At 44.2% G+C, this 15,364-nt stretch overlaps 1 protein-coding gene across 4 annotated transcripts in view; it reads left to right on the forward strand.

Annotated features, from left to right (window-relative positions):
- LOC138247184 (killer cell lectin-like receptor subfamily G member 1) overlaps positions 1-15,364 on the forward strand; it is a 163,752-nt gene that overhangs the window by 56,662 nt on the left and 91,726 nt on the right. For 3 of the 4 annotated variants that reach the window (XM_069201928.1, XM_069201929.1, XM_069201931.1), the window contains one exon: positions 3,082-3,177. The exons of the other annotated variant lie outside the window; for it this stretch is intronic. In XM_069201928.1, the coding sequence (XP_069058029.1) occupies positions 3,082-3,177 (96 nt within the window). The remainder of the gene's footprint in view (positions 1-3,081; positions 3,178-15,364) is intronic. 4 annotated transcript variants of the gene reach the window in all.

Below are 15,364 nucleotides of genomic sequence, written 5' to 3' on the forward strand. Positions count from 1 at the left end.
TGATCGCTGCACTTGTGTTACTAATTACATTAAGTCATCAAATTTTTGATCAATGCTTTTGATTAATCTGCCAGGTTTTGCAGGATCATAATTTGCACAACAAGTTTGTCTGCATGCAGTTCTGCTGCTCTTCCTATTGAGGAGATGTTTTTTCCATCAATTGTTGCCAAGCAGTCTCCTCTCTAGAATGAATACGTGGAGAGCAAGGTTGAGATAGAAGAATATTATCTGCCAGAGTTATTGGACAAAACTTTGGTGCAGGTGAAGCATCCATACATAGAATTTGGCACACAGGTGCATTAGAGTCTTTGTCGTAACTAGTTGCAGCATCCTCTAGAGATTTCAAGCACTTTAGCCTGGTCAGAGAAAGGAGCGTGGGCATTAATGACTTTACTATCAGGGATAGTGGAACCTTAAGTATACAGCAAGCTTCCAATGTAGGTTGCGGGCAGATTTTCCAGCATTCTCGACCTGCCTTAGCTCCTCAGGATGGTGATCATCCATTTCCAACGGTGATGCAATATGTTTGGTTCGGTAGGCGGAGAGGCCCTACTAACCATTTCTAATCCTGGTGCACAGGTAGAAATAGATTTAAGCTTTCCTCATCAAATGAGACTGTAAATGACGACTTGTCATTGGGTGGAGGTATTTCTTTGTCCGCTACCCCACTGAATGAAGCATTTTCATCCTGAAGATGCAATCTATCTGCAGAACGTGTGGCTTCAACGGGCTTTGGAGGCAGTAGGGCCGGCAACAATAAGTTCTGTGCAGTGCCCTCACTAAAGCCAATGTTGATAAGTGTGATAGTTTATTGGACCTACCCCAGACCACTTTCTTCGTTATGTTTGTGCGTGAACTATTTCTTGACACCAGCATCTTGGCCAGCCGGCTCCTAAGACTGCCACTTCTGCACCGCCGCCACACTCAACCATGCGTCAGTGCCTAACGCTGCTGACTTACTCCTAGATCCTTGATCTCACACTCTTGACATCCCCTCCACCCACCTGAAAAACAAGGGGGGGACCGGATGGCTCAGGTACCCATCCCAGGCTCACACTTGGGCTGTCTCCAATTCAACAGAAACCACTTAGGAGAAGTCGCTAGGCAGCTCTTTGCCTCGCAGCGCCTCTGCATTGTGCTTCTCCATTCAATTGCACCCAGCAGACCTTGCGCCACCTTATGCAATCTCTGGCACACATATAGCACATTCTGTTTTCATCATGTTTTTCTGCTTTTTTTATTTATGGGTCACCCAATTAATTCTGTCAGCCAATAAATACCAGGTAAAAAATGTATAAAAGAGATAAACAATAACAGTACAGGTTTTCCCAGGTTGGCTTTGCCGCTCGAAGACATTCAACTAGCATAGACATGAATAACTCTTAGCATTTCATAACTACAACATGATTGTTTAAAAGTGATAAAAGTTACTGAAAAAGTTTGACTATCACGAGCGACACTTCATAACCATTACATTTATTAACTTACTCGTTTCGTTTCCCTATAGTTTATTATTGCTGACGCTTTCTTCCCCAAAAATATTTGTACTGTTTATGCCTTTGCATTTTTTTAAAAAAACTTTCATTTATTATCAACTTTTTTATCATTATCATGAAGCAAGAAATCAAACTGATTAATTTAAAAGAATTGTTAATTTGAATATGCTGAACTTCTATGCAGTTGTATTGGTTGTTTTAATAATTGAAGCTTGTTGTCTGTCAATAAAATGTAACACTGTTCCTTTACATATTGCGGTCAATATTTGCCATTTTCTAATTGTCTTAGTAAAATTAGACAAACATCTCTTCCTAGACGTTAAGAGGCATATTTACAAGCCCTAGTGACATTTGTTTTTATGCTAAGGCGACATTAAGGAGGCTTTTCTCCTTCGCCATATTTACAAAGTGGCACAATGCATGTTTTGCACCACTTTGCGATCCCTTATGCCACATTATGTGTGTGTCAGGCATAATGTATGCAAGAGGAGCGTGCTATCCGGCCAGAATAAATGGCGCAGTGAAATTTACAACATTTCACTACACAATTTTTTCTGTCATTTTTAATGCCTGCTCAGAGCAAAATTTTGGAACCTAGTGCAGCAAAGAACCACGATATTGTCAAAAACGTTGACGTTACTGGGCTAATGATACCACCATGCGGCGCCATATCATAAATACGGCGCAGCCATGCTGTTGTTAGGTGGCGGTAGGGGGACGCAAGAAAAGTGGTGCATCAGGACCGATGTGCCACTTTTTTGTAAATATGCCCCTAAATATTTTTGTGTAATTGTAAAAGTAGGAAATGCTGACGAATGTAAGTTTTTTTTCATTACTTACATACATTGTCTTTCATTTCCTTCTCATGGGCCTTTTGAAAATTCTTCATTTTTATATTTTCACGAGCTTTGAGGGCAATATCGCTCTATTGTGAATATTGCTGTAAAGTTTATACACAGTTTTGAACATTTTAACATTGGTGGTGTGCCGTGGGTTTATTTTGTTAAATGTGATTGTTCAAATGCACACATTGGCCCAGAGTCGGACTACTGATGATTTAGAAAGTATATTTTGTATGATTAGAACAGTGGAATGTTGGGAGCTCCATTGCAGACAATGGGGAGCTCCGGGCTTTTACTGGCTGGTAAAAGCCAGAGTGTCAACATTCCAATGTTCTCTTTCTTCACAGCAACAGCTGAGAACAAAGGCCTTAAGGAGCTGAGGGGATTTTAATCCCATCGGGCTCCGTGAGGACTTTGTTTTATTTATTGGAACATTCTTCCCTCTAGTGGCAGAATGTTCTAATAGCCTTAGGGCCCGCCATAGCGGGCTCTACCGGCCATTAAAGTCCCACTCCCTTGTTAAAGGCCCTCAGCTCGGGCCTTTAAAGCTGGAGCGGCCTTAAATGGCCGGTAGAGCCTGCTAAGGCGGGCTCTAAGGCTGTAATGGAACATTGTTGCCTCTTTGTAATAGCGTCTAAAGTCAACATCTTATAAAGTAAACATTATTTGCAATATTATTGACTTTAAACTGTGCATGCAAAAAATATATTTACACAGCCTTTATAATTTCTTTGGATTTTTAGCTCCAGCCATGCCTCCAGTTTGCAATTTCCTTACTAAGGCATTAGGGGGTCTGGTGGTGTTGCTGCTTGCTGTGGTGATAGCCCTATTGATATTTAGTAAGTAGATTCATGTTAATCTATCTCTTTCCCTAAACAAATCTCTTTCTATTCACTTGAAAAATGAAAGTTGACCTTGTTCAGTGTTCTAATCTATGAAGACATTTGACAGATGATTCAAGAAAGCACTTGTGTATGTCACTAGATATAGTTTATGCTTACACATAAGTAAGAATTTGTAAGTGCACGGCTAACCTTAATTTTTGTAACAGTCAGGCTAGTACAGACTTGTACATTTAACACAATCAAACCAACACAGGTAAAACATCAAAATCCCAACAATCCTATTCCATGCTCAATAAATGAGTATTGTCCAGAGCAAAACACACAGATTCATCAAAAGAGCCATAAACATATATTCAAGAGGTAGTGTAAATAACATGCATTTAAACCTTTCTTTCAATATAAGAAACACACATTGGCAAAACCAATAAAGCTGCCTTATTTTAAGTACATGCCCTCAGTTGTATCATTGTCACAGTTACAAATTAGTCCCATATCATTTGTGACACCTTCTGTTAATCCTCCGCGACAATGTGTAGACCCACCATCATTCGTTTATTGTAATGGAATTACTGCCTCACATGAGTCACCACCACCTAAGCCAATGTAGTCCAGAGAGGAAGAGATACTCAATGTGTAAGGAATGGCACTTACAACAAACAATGGGTGTAATGTGGCATTGTCAAAATGTGATTTTCACTTTTAATAGCCACAAGGTCAGATGGCTGATCTATGGCCTCTCTCTGCGTATTGTGAATATAAGCTCGGACAAACAGCTTAAATTACCTTTAGCCGGGCCTAAAAAGGAGTTGTGGATCATTCCAGATACTGAGCTGACATCAGACACGTTTCAAGGCATGGGCAAAGAGGACAATTGCCCAGACCCCCATCTTCCAAGAGCCACAGAGGAAACTGAACTTTCTATCCTTGATGTCTGTCTATTCGATCCCCTATCTAAACGTCTCTTCCTCTCAATCTCTGACTCTAAGAGATTGTGGGGTCCCAGATAAGACATATGTTTGCTGTTCTTGTGTGACCCTATTAAAATTAAAAATGTGTTCCTTACAGGAGCCCTCAAAGTATGTTTGCCAGGGGCCCCAAAAATCTTTAAGATCACATTGTCTGGTCCCACATACACATACAAAGAAACAAGTGACATTTGGTTGCAGTCATTGCATGCATCAATCGACTTACTAACAAGCATGCACTAATGGGCCTAAAAACAAGGTGGACATATCAATTGGCCTAGTCAGTAGCACTAGTTGCCTCACACAGTAAATGGATTACCAAGTCTCGTGGTAAGTGTCACTTGCCCCAAACATTATTTTAATCAATTGGTGTAGTTATGAATGAACGTCAGAAACCCTACAGAACATAAATCAAATGTCCTAATAAGAACGGGCCATCATGGATGTTGATTCTCCAAAATTCCAGGGGTCGTGGACGTGACATCACACATCCTTTGAGCTCAGTGACATCATAGGATGTGATGTCTTATGAACTTTGGCCATGATGTTAGGAATCCCTTAAGATGTTCACAATTAATACTGTGCAACTACTGACACAAATTAATGCCCTTTTAGCTACCTCTTGTATTTTATTTAGGCCAATGAAGTGATGTGCCAGGGCATCATTAACAATATTAGGCAATGCTTTTCATTGGAAGTGGAGAATATAGTACTACAAAGTGTAGAACAACATTAGGAACCAAAATTATTTTGCACACCAAAAAGAGAAAATTAATTGATACTTTGCATGAAAAAAATCCAAACTATTTTAAATCCAATGCTCTGCTGCTTTTCTTGCCACCCTAGTGCCACCATGTGTGCACTTCATTTAACGTATGGCAGTAGTTAGGGAACTAGCATCAAAAATGTTGACGCTAGTTTGGCATTAAAAATGCCACTAAAAATGGTTCAAAGAAATCTTATTGTGCCATTTTTAGGCCCCCTAATAGAGGAACGCCCTCTTGCATATATTATGCCTGGCATAGGCATAATGTGGCACAAGGGGTAACAAAGGAATGTATGTCAGAACAACGCATGCTGGAACAACAATGAGGTCGAGACAACGACCTTGTTGTTATCACTAACACCTTTACCACGAATGCCTTAACAAAGATTTTTCATTGTAAAGGCATTCCTGGTAGAGGCATTAGTGATAGGCATGCATGGTTACAGCATGCGTCCCCCCTGGCCCGCTACCCCCACCCTAAAAACTTCAGCAACCTCCCACCGCCTCCCCTAAAACCATGCCAACCCCCCACCCTAGCCCCTAAAACTACACCAACCCCCACCTCATCCCTAAAATTACTGTGACCCCCTCCCTGCCCCTAAAACAACCCTTACCCCCACCCCATCCCTAAAACCTAAAGTACCCCAACCCCCCTTAAACCTAAAACCACCCCACCCCTAAAACTACCCGGAGCTCCCCAAACCTAAACCACCCAACCCCACCAACCCGTCCCTAAAATTACCGACCCCCAATCCACCCCTAAAACCTAAAACCACCCCAAGCCCCACCCCTAAAACAACCCCAACCCCCACCCCATCCCTAAAACCTAAACTACCCCAACCCCCACCCCTAAAACCTAAAATCACCCCAACACCCCACCCCTAAAACTACCCCGAGCCCCCACCCCGCCCCTAAAACCTAAACCCCCCAACCCCCACCCCTAAAACCTAAACCACCCCAATCCCCACCCCACCCCTAAAAACCTAAACCACCCAACCCCTGCCCCCAAATACTAAAAATACCCGACCCCCGCCCCTAAAACTAAAAATACCCCTCCCCCAAACCCAAACCGCCTGACCCCCACCCCTAAAACAAAAAATACCCCGACCCCCCACCCTCGCCCCAAAAACTAAAAATACCCCGACCCTGCCCCTAAACCGCTGATGCCCCTCCCCTAAAGCTAAAACCCCAACCCCAAACCCGCCCCTAAAACTAAAACCCCAGCCCCCCACCCGCCTCTAAAACAAAAAATACCCCGACCCCCACTAAAACCCCTACCCCCATCCCGCCCCTAAAAATACCACAACCCTCCACCCCGCCCCTAAAACTAAAACCCCAACCCCCCACCCCAGCCTCTAAAACTAAAAATACCCCGACCCCCCACCCCTGCCCCTAAAACTAAAAACCCCCACCCACCCCTAAAACTAAAAATACCCCAACCCCCCACCCCGCCCCTAAAACTAAAACCCCAACCCCACTTACCTGACTCATCGCGTCGTCCTCCTCAGCCGACTCCCTTGTTCTGTGCCTTAACCACGCATGTGTGTTGTTCAGCACATGTGTGGTTAAGGCACAAAACAACAGTGTCATGGTTAACAAAAGCGTTGTTCTGCTTTCGTTGTCCACGACTTCGTTGTTATGGAGTCAGCGTTCAGGGCGTTTCCTGTTACAAAGTGGTGCAATCCCTGCATTGTGCCACATGGTAAATATGGCGCTGCCTTTTCCGGAGCTTAACACCACATTAGCGTACAAAAAATGATGCTAATGTGGTGCCAGGCCTTCTTAAATCTGGGCCATTGTGTGTTTTTATTAACATTTTATATTTCTTTAGAAGAGTGTGCATGCTCTTGAGCATTGCTCCCCACCTCCCAATTTTATTGGTTTGTGGAAAGTTTGTTCCAATTCGAATTTAGCATTAGAATGTAAGCAGGTGTTATACATTTAGTAAAAACTGGAGGGAAAATACTGCAGTGTTGTGAGGGACAGCCCCATAATGTCACCCATCACTAACACCCGCATCCTAGCCCTAGCATATGGAGTTGGAAGTCTCAAACCAGAAGTAAAGATGCAAGGCAAGATTCATGATTAATGGACAGTTTCATGAGACAAAACATGTATAAGGTTAATGAGAAGCTCTGAGAGTAGCCTGTCTAAGGTTAGAAAATGATGTTCAAAGTACCACTGCTTTAGGTTGGGAGTTCTTTGTTATGTTGCTGGCAAACAATATGCAAAAAGCCTATTGTGGTGTTTTGGTTCAGGGGGAAGAGGTAAGGAGAGTTAATGCAAACAAGGAAAGTGGCCACACCTGTGCCACCTTTACCAACCAAAATCTAGCTGTAATTAGGATACAGTGGGCTGGTGCAGATGCACTTGGTGCACTTACAGGTATGACCCCGCATTAGGAACTACTAAATGTGTGCGCCCCATCTCTCCAGCATCTACTTAAAGTTTCTCTGCACCACCTCTTTTCCAATGTTTAACACAGAAAGAATACTCTGAAATCTACACTCACAATTAACTTCTCGAGCTTGTCCTCACCCCCTCCTGCTGTCCATTTATCAGAAGAATCATGTACCCTACTTTCCCTACACAATTTCCTTATATCAACAGAACAATCGCAGCTCCAAAGAACAAACCATTTACAACTTGTACAACACACCACTTTCCATACAGCTTTTACTAATATCCTTCTCCCCAAATGTCCAGCATTGCCTGAAAACTAACATAATAAAATAATGGCACTTAATCTAGCTCGGAGAAACATATTTATGAGAAAGTGGTGCATCGGTCCCGTTGTGACTCTTCACTTGCGTCGCCCTTGCCCCACCTAACAACATCATGGTTGGGCTGTACTTACAATGCGGCCCACCATGGTGGTCATTACCACAACAGAGTCAGAATTCTTTATGCTGTTGTGGCATTATACTGTACTAGCATCAACATTTTTGATGCTAGTGCAGCAAAGAACAGGGAGAACCATTGATTTTAATAGGTGCATCATTTTAATGCCTGCCTTGAGCAGAATTTTTTTTTTTTAAATGGTGCAGCGAAATCTTAAAAATGTCGCTTCACCATTTCTTTGAGCCCCCCTTGCATACATTATGCCAAGCACAGGCATAGCATGACGCAAGGGTTGCAAAATAGGGCAACGCATGCATTGTGCCACTTTGTAACTCTGGCGTGGGGGAAAGGCCACCTTAGCGTAAAAACATTATGCTATGGTGGCGCTGAGGCGGTGCAAGTGGCAGGTAAATATGCCCCTTAGTGTTGGGTGGGGTAAATAGAACAGTAGGTGACTTCCAACAATGGTGGCTGACTACAATTCACATTTCACAATCCGTCCGACACAATGCAAGTGAAACCTTGTTTCTATGCAATTTAACAATGTAGAGTAAATATAACAAACAAACACATTCACCTCAATAGCCCACAATTACTGGCTTTTCCAGTGTTTCCCATAATTTTGCGTCTACGAGAAAATTAGATGAGTTTATGGCACTAGAAGATATAAATTTGGTTTGTGCTGTGTAGGAAAGTACCATCTTGCCTGGCATGTTGCCCCCATATTTCACTGTATATATGTTGTTTTAGTTGTATGTGTCACTGGGACCCTGCCAGCCAGGGCCCCAGTGCTCATAAGTGTGCCCTGTATGTGTTACCTGTGTTATGACTAACTGTCTCACTGAGGCTCTGCTATCCAGAACCACAGTGGTTATGCTCTCTCATTTCTTTCCAAATTGTCACTAACAGGTTAGTGACCAATTTCACCAATTTACATTGGCATACTGGAACACCCTTATAATTCCCTAGTATATGGTACTGAGGTACCCAGGGTATTGGGGTTCCAGGAGATCCCTATGGGCTGCAGCATTTCTTTTGTCACCCATAGGGAGCTCTGACAATTCTTACACAGGCCTGCTATTGCAGCCTGAGTGAAATAACGTCCACGTTATTTCACAGCCATTTACCACTGCACTTAAGTAACTTATAAGTCAACTATATGTCTAACCTTTACCTGGTAAAGGTTGGGTGCTAAGTTACTTAGTGTGTGGGCACCCTGGCACTAGCCAAGGTGCCCCCACATTGTTCAGGGCAAATTCCCCGGACTTTGTGAGTGAGGGGACACCATTACACACGTGCACTATACGTATGTCACTACATATGTATAGCGTCACAATGGTAACTCCGAACATGGCCATGTAACATGTCTAAGATCATGGAATTGTCACCCCAATGCCATTCTGGCATTAGGGAGACAATTCCATGATCCCCCGAGTCTCTAGCACAGACCCGGGTACTGCCAAACTACCTTTCCCGGGGTTTCACTGCAGCTGCTGCTGCTGCCAACCCCTCAGACAGGTTTCTGCCCTCCTGGGGTCCAGCCAGGCTTGGCCCAGGACGGCAGAACAAAGGACTTCCTCAGAGAGAGGGTGTTACACCCTCTCCCTTTGGAAAAAGGTGTCAGGGCTGGGGAGGAGTAGCCTCCCCCAGCCTCTGGAAATGCTTTGATGGGCACAGATGGTGCCCATCTCTGCATAAGCCAGTCTACACCGGTTCAGGGATCCCCCAGCCCTGCTCTGGCATGAAACTGGACAAAGGAAAGGGGAGTGACCACTCCCCACACCTGCACCTCCCCTGGGAGGTGCCCAGAGCTCCTCCAGTGTGCTCCAGACCTCTGCCATCTTGGAAACAGAGGTGCTGCTGGCACACTGGACTGCTCTGAGTGGCCAGTGCCAGCAGGTGACGTCAGAGACTCCTTCTGATAGGCTCTTACCTGTGTTGCTAGCCTATCCTCTTTCCTAAGTAGCCAAACCTCCTTTTCTGGCTATTTAGGGTCTCTGCTTTGGGGAATTCTTTAGATAACGAATGCAAGAGCTCATCAGAGTTCCTCTGCATCTCTCTCTTCACCTTCTGCTAAGGAATCGACTGCTGACTGCTCTGGACGCCTGCAAAACTGCAACAAAGTAGCAAAGACGACTACTGCAACCTTGTATCGCTGATCCTGAGGCCTTCTCGACTGTTTTCCTGGTGGTGCATGCTGTGGGGGTAGTCTGCCTCCTCTCTGCACTAGAAGCTCCGAAGAAATCTCCTGTGGGTCGACGGAATCTTCCCCCTGCAACCGCAGGCACCAAAAGACTGCATCACCGGTCCTCTGGGTCTCCTCTCAGCATGACGAGCGAGGTCCCTGGAACTCAGCAACTCCGTCCAAGTGACTCCCACAGTCCAGTGACTCTTCAGTCCAAGTTTGGTGGAGGTAAGTCCTTGCCTCCCCACGCTAGACTGCATTGCTGGGTACCGCGTGATTTGCAGCTGCTCCGGCTCCTGTGCACTCTTCCAGGATTTCCTTGGTGCACAGCCAAGCCTGGGTCCCCGACTCTCTAACCTGCAGTGCACGACCTCCTGAGTTGTACTCCGGCGTCGTGGGACCTTCTTTTGTGACTTTGGGTGAGCTCCGGTTCACTCTTCTTTGTGCCTGTTCTGGCACTTCTGTGGGTGCTGCTTGCTTCTGAGTGGGCTCTTTGTCTTGCTGGACACCCCCTCTGTCTCCTCACGCAATTGGCGACATCCTGGTCCCTCCTGGGCCACAGCAGCATCCAAAAACCCTAACCGCAACCCTTGCAGCTAGCAAGGCTTGTTTGCAGTCATTCTGCACGGAAACACCTCTGCAAGCTTCTTCACGACGTGGGACATCCATCCTCCAAAGGGGAAGTTCCTAGTCCTCTTCGTTCTTGCAGAATCCACAGCTTCTACCATCCAGTGGCAGCTTCTTTGCAACCTCAGCTGGCATTTCTTGGGCATCTGCCCACTCCCGACTTGAGTGTGACTCTTGGACTTGGTCCCCTTGTTCCACAGGTACTCTCGTCTGGAAATCCATTGTTGTTGCATTGCTGGTGTTGGTCTTCCTTGCAGAATTTCCCTATCACAACTTCTGTGCTCTCTGGGGAACTTAGGTGCACTTTACACCTACTTTTCAGGGTCTTGGGGTGGGCTATTTTTCTAACCCTCACTGTTTTCTTACAGTCCCAGTGACCCTCTACATGCTCACATAGGTTTGGGGTCCATTTGTGGTTCGCATTCCACTTCTAGAGTGCATGGTTTGTGTTGCCCCTATACCTATGTGCTCTCATTGCAATCTATTGTGACTGTACATTGCTTGCATTGCTTTCTATTGCTAATACTGCATAATTTTGGTATTGTGTACATATATCTTGTGTATATTTGCTATCCTCATACTGAGGGTACTCACTGAGATACTTTTGGCATATTGTCATAAAAATAAAGTACCTTTATTTTTAGTATATCTGTGTATTGTGTTTTCTTATGATATTGTGCATATGACACTAGTGGTATAGAGGGAGCTTTGCATGTCTCCTAGTTGAGCCTAAGCTGCTCTGCTAAGCTACCCTTTTCTATCAGCCAAAGCTTTTCGACACCTCTTCTACACTAATAAGGGCTACCTGGACCTGGTGCAGAGTGTAAGTACCCCTTGGTACTCACTACAAACCAGGCCAGCCTCCTACATGCTGGAAATAGGGCTGCAATCTATGCAAAGTATATTTATAGAACCTTTAATTTATAATTAGATTGAATAAGGTGCATGATATAGCTAGTTTCTTTAGAAACATTATCAATCACATTATTTCATGCTGTACTTGAATGAGCAGAAAACAATGTTAAATGCAGATTATATCTGCTGCTAGATTTACTACAATTATGGGGAAAAACAGACATATTAAAGTGCAATAACTAACACAGACAGCAATGTATAATCTTATAAACCTGGGTTAGTATTAAAGCAGGGGACCTTTCTTCCGTTTGTCTTCCATGCCCACTACCTGTAGAGCCTGGACAGAGTCATGATCCAGGAAGTGGGTGGGGGTTGAGGCAGAGTCTGAGTCTGAATGCAGCAAAAGCAGTGCATCCAGGGCCAGGCTGGTCGAGGGAGGGAAAAGAAATCCTATGTTAGAAGTCTGGTAGGTGGACCTTTATTCAAGATATATACTATTGTCCCGAGTGCAAACCTGAAGATACTACTTATAAATTCCCTTTGTGATTTCCCAAAGTCGTAAACTTAGATGTTTGGTCTGAGTTTAGACCAAACGTCTAAGTTTACCTATGTGAATTGGGCCCCTAAGGCCCGTTTCACAAAGGTAAACGTACATCAAAGGTCTAAGTCTAAACCAACAGTCTAACTTTACTACTAGTAAAGTTGGACTTTTGGTCTAAGTTTAGATTTATGGCCTAATTTAGACTTCTGGTCTAAACTTAGACCAAATGTGTAAACTTAGACCAAAAGTCTAACTTTCCTATGAGAAAAGTTAGACCGATTCACCTAGGTAAATTTAGACCAAAATTTTACTTCGGATCAAAAGTCTAAACTTAGACCTAAAGTCTAACTTTACTCATAGTGAAGTTAGACTTTTGGTCTACATTTAGACTAAAGGTCTAAACTAAAACCAAAAGTGTAGCTTTACTCATAGTAAAGTTAGACTTTTGTTCTAAGTTTAGACTTTTGGTGTAAGTTTAGATCAAAGTTTAAACTTAGACCAAAAGTCTAACTTTACTCATAGTAAAGTTAGACTTTTGGAGTAAGCTTATATTTTTGGTCTAAACTTAGACTTTTTGTCTAAGTTTACCTTCATGAATTGGGCCCAATGTTTAAACTTAGACTTTTGGTCTAAGTTTATCTTTGTGAATCGGGTCCTTGGCGTTTTCCACATAGAATTCCCTGTCCAAGCAACCCTCCACAGTGCTGTCTCTCTCCCATTCCCTTCCACCGATCCACATTATTTAGAAGTCACTAGTGGTTGCATCTGAGACCCCTGGCTTGTCTTTTGCAACTCCTAGCACTGCCTTTGCAACCCTTGGCCTCAGGTGGCAAAATCAATGCCAGGATCACAGGGAAGATCATCCTGATGGACACTGGACCTGCACTTTCCTCATTTTCTGTAATTTATTAAACTAATAGTGAATAATAACAAATAAACTATTATTCACTATTATTGTAATAAAAATGGAGTAAAATCAGCTGGAATATGACCCTTCCTGGCAGATGCGGTAAGTAAAGAATGCTTTTAAATATAACTTGTGTGCATGCTCGCAGGGGAGAGTGTGCGTATGTGACAGAGAGTATGCGTATGTGTGAATGTGTGTGTATGTGTGTGCATGTGTGTGTTAGTGAAAGTAAAGGTTCAATGGCATGTAATGTGGATTCGGCTACCGTTGGCATTTTGGTGAATTGAAGCCCATGCTCCCATCTCCCTATCTCTGTCCCTTCCTGTTCCCACCATCCTGGCCTGTCCATGTCACCCTCTCCAAACTTTTCACATTCTCAGTCCCTGTCACTTGCACTTAATATCACCCTTCCCAACCCTATTATAATCCCTGGCCCTGCCATCTACCTCATACCAGTGAATTAAGAAATTATGTTTCAATCAATAAATTGGAAATGAATGCTGCAAAAATGAAAACAAAGTCAAATAGGCGCCTGTTAGACTTTTCATCCTTGGCGTGGTCTTCCTTAATTTTTTGCCTCTGTTTCCCAGGTTGTTGATGTGTTCTGGACTCTGATTTTGCTGTTTTTGTTTCTCTGGGCACTTTACCACTGCTAACCAGTGCTAAAGTGCAAGTGCTCCTTTACAAACTGTGTATGTAATTGGCTTATTCATGATTGGCATATTTGATTTATTAGTAAGTCCCTAGTAAAGTGCACTAGAGGTGTCCAGGTCCTGTAAATCAAATACTACTAGTGGGCCTGCAGCACTAGTTGTGCCACCCACATAAGTAGCTCTGTAATCATGTCTCAGACCTGCCACTGCAGTGTCTGTGTGTGCAGTTTTAACTGTAAATTCGACTTGGCAAATGTACCCACTTGCCAGGCCTAAATGTTCCCTTTTCTTACATGTAAGGCGCCCCTTAGGTAAGTCCTAGGTAACCCCAGGGGCAGGGTGCAGTGTAAGGTTAAGGTAGGACATATAGTAATGTGTTTCATATGTCCTGACAGTGAAATATTGCTAAATTCGTTTTTCACTGTTGTAAGGCCTGTCCCTCTCATAGGTTAACATGGGGGCTACCTTTAAATATGATTAAAGTGTAGATTCCCTTTGGGAGTGGCTAGACATCTGGAGTGTGGGGTCTCTCAGCTCACAATTTAAACATACATCTTGTAGTAAAGTTGATTTTAAGATTGTGTGTTTGAAAATGCCACTTTTAGAAAGTGAGCATTTTCTTGCTTATACCATTTATGTGACTCTGCCTGTTTGTGGATTCCCTGTCTGGGTCAGTTTGACTGTTGGGCTGGTAGCACCTTACACTAGACAATGACACAAAGGGAGCTGGGGTGTAGTCTGCATCTTCTGATGAGCGATCTGTGCTAGGAGGGAGGGGAGGAATGGTCAGTCACACCTGAAAGGGCTGTGCCTGCCCTCACACAATGCACTCTCCAACCCCCGGTGAGTGTCTGGGGCCTGGCCTGGGCAAGGCAGGATTTCACATTCAGAAGATACTTTGCTTTGAAGTAGGCCTACTTTAAATGAGAAATTGGGTATAAGAAGGGCACCCAACACCACAGAATTTAGAACACTTCTGGAAACCAAGTGGAACCTCTGCCTGGAAAAGAGCTTAATTTCTGAGGACGAAGAGCTGCCCTGCCTGTGACTGTGCTTTGTGGAGCTAACTTGCAGTTGCTGCTTCTGCCTGTGCTAGAAGATGAAGACTGGACTTTGTGTTGCCCTCCTTCTTGTGAAAATCTCCAAGGGCCTGATTTAGAGATTACCTCCTGTTGTTTGAAGTCTCAGGGACAGCAAAGGCTTCTCTCCACCAGCACCTGGAGTCTCTGGAGAGACTCCTACTCTGCCCTGTGGTGCCCATTCAGTTCCTGGGATCCTAAAAGGAGAAGCTGGCACCCTGAGAGGAAGAAATCCACGCACAGGGTGCCGTGCGGGGAAAAGATTGACGCGACTCCAATCTGCGGCTGAGAAATCGACGCGCCGCAGGCTTTGTGGCTGAAAATCGACGCTCGCCTGTAACTTGACCAAAGAATCGGTGCACGGAGCTGAGAAACGACACAAAGCATCGCTGACGAAGGCTGGTGAGATCGCAACCCTCAATGCGTGGTTTTCGGATCATTGTGTGGCTGGATTTCCGACGCAATTACCACTGGGCCTGTAAAAACAACGCAAGGCCTGCACAGACCCGAGAGTGCTGACCGGATCGATGCATCGCTCTCCTGCAGAGAGAAGAAACAGCGCGCCCCAACCCAACGAAAGGAGAAACAACACAAGGTCTCACTCGTGAGTGAAATCAACGCATCACAAGCTTTTTTTGACGCACAGTCGCCCGTGCGGGGTTATTTTTGACGCACCCAAGGTACATTTTGACGCTAACAGTGTTAGTGTGTGTTTAAAATTACACGAAGACTCTTTTTGCATTTTTATTGATAACTTGACTT

This window comes from Pleurodeles waltl, chromosome 7 (assembly GCF_031143425.1).
Source record: "Pleurodeles waltl isolate 20211129_DDA chromosome 7, aPleWal1.hap1.20221129, whole genome shotgun sequence".
Taxonomy (NCBI): domain Eukaryota; kingdom Metazoa; phylum Chordata; class Amphibia; order Caudata; family Salamandridae; genus Pleurodeles; species Pleurodeles waltl.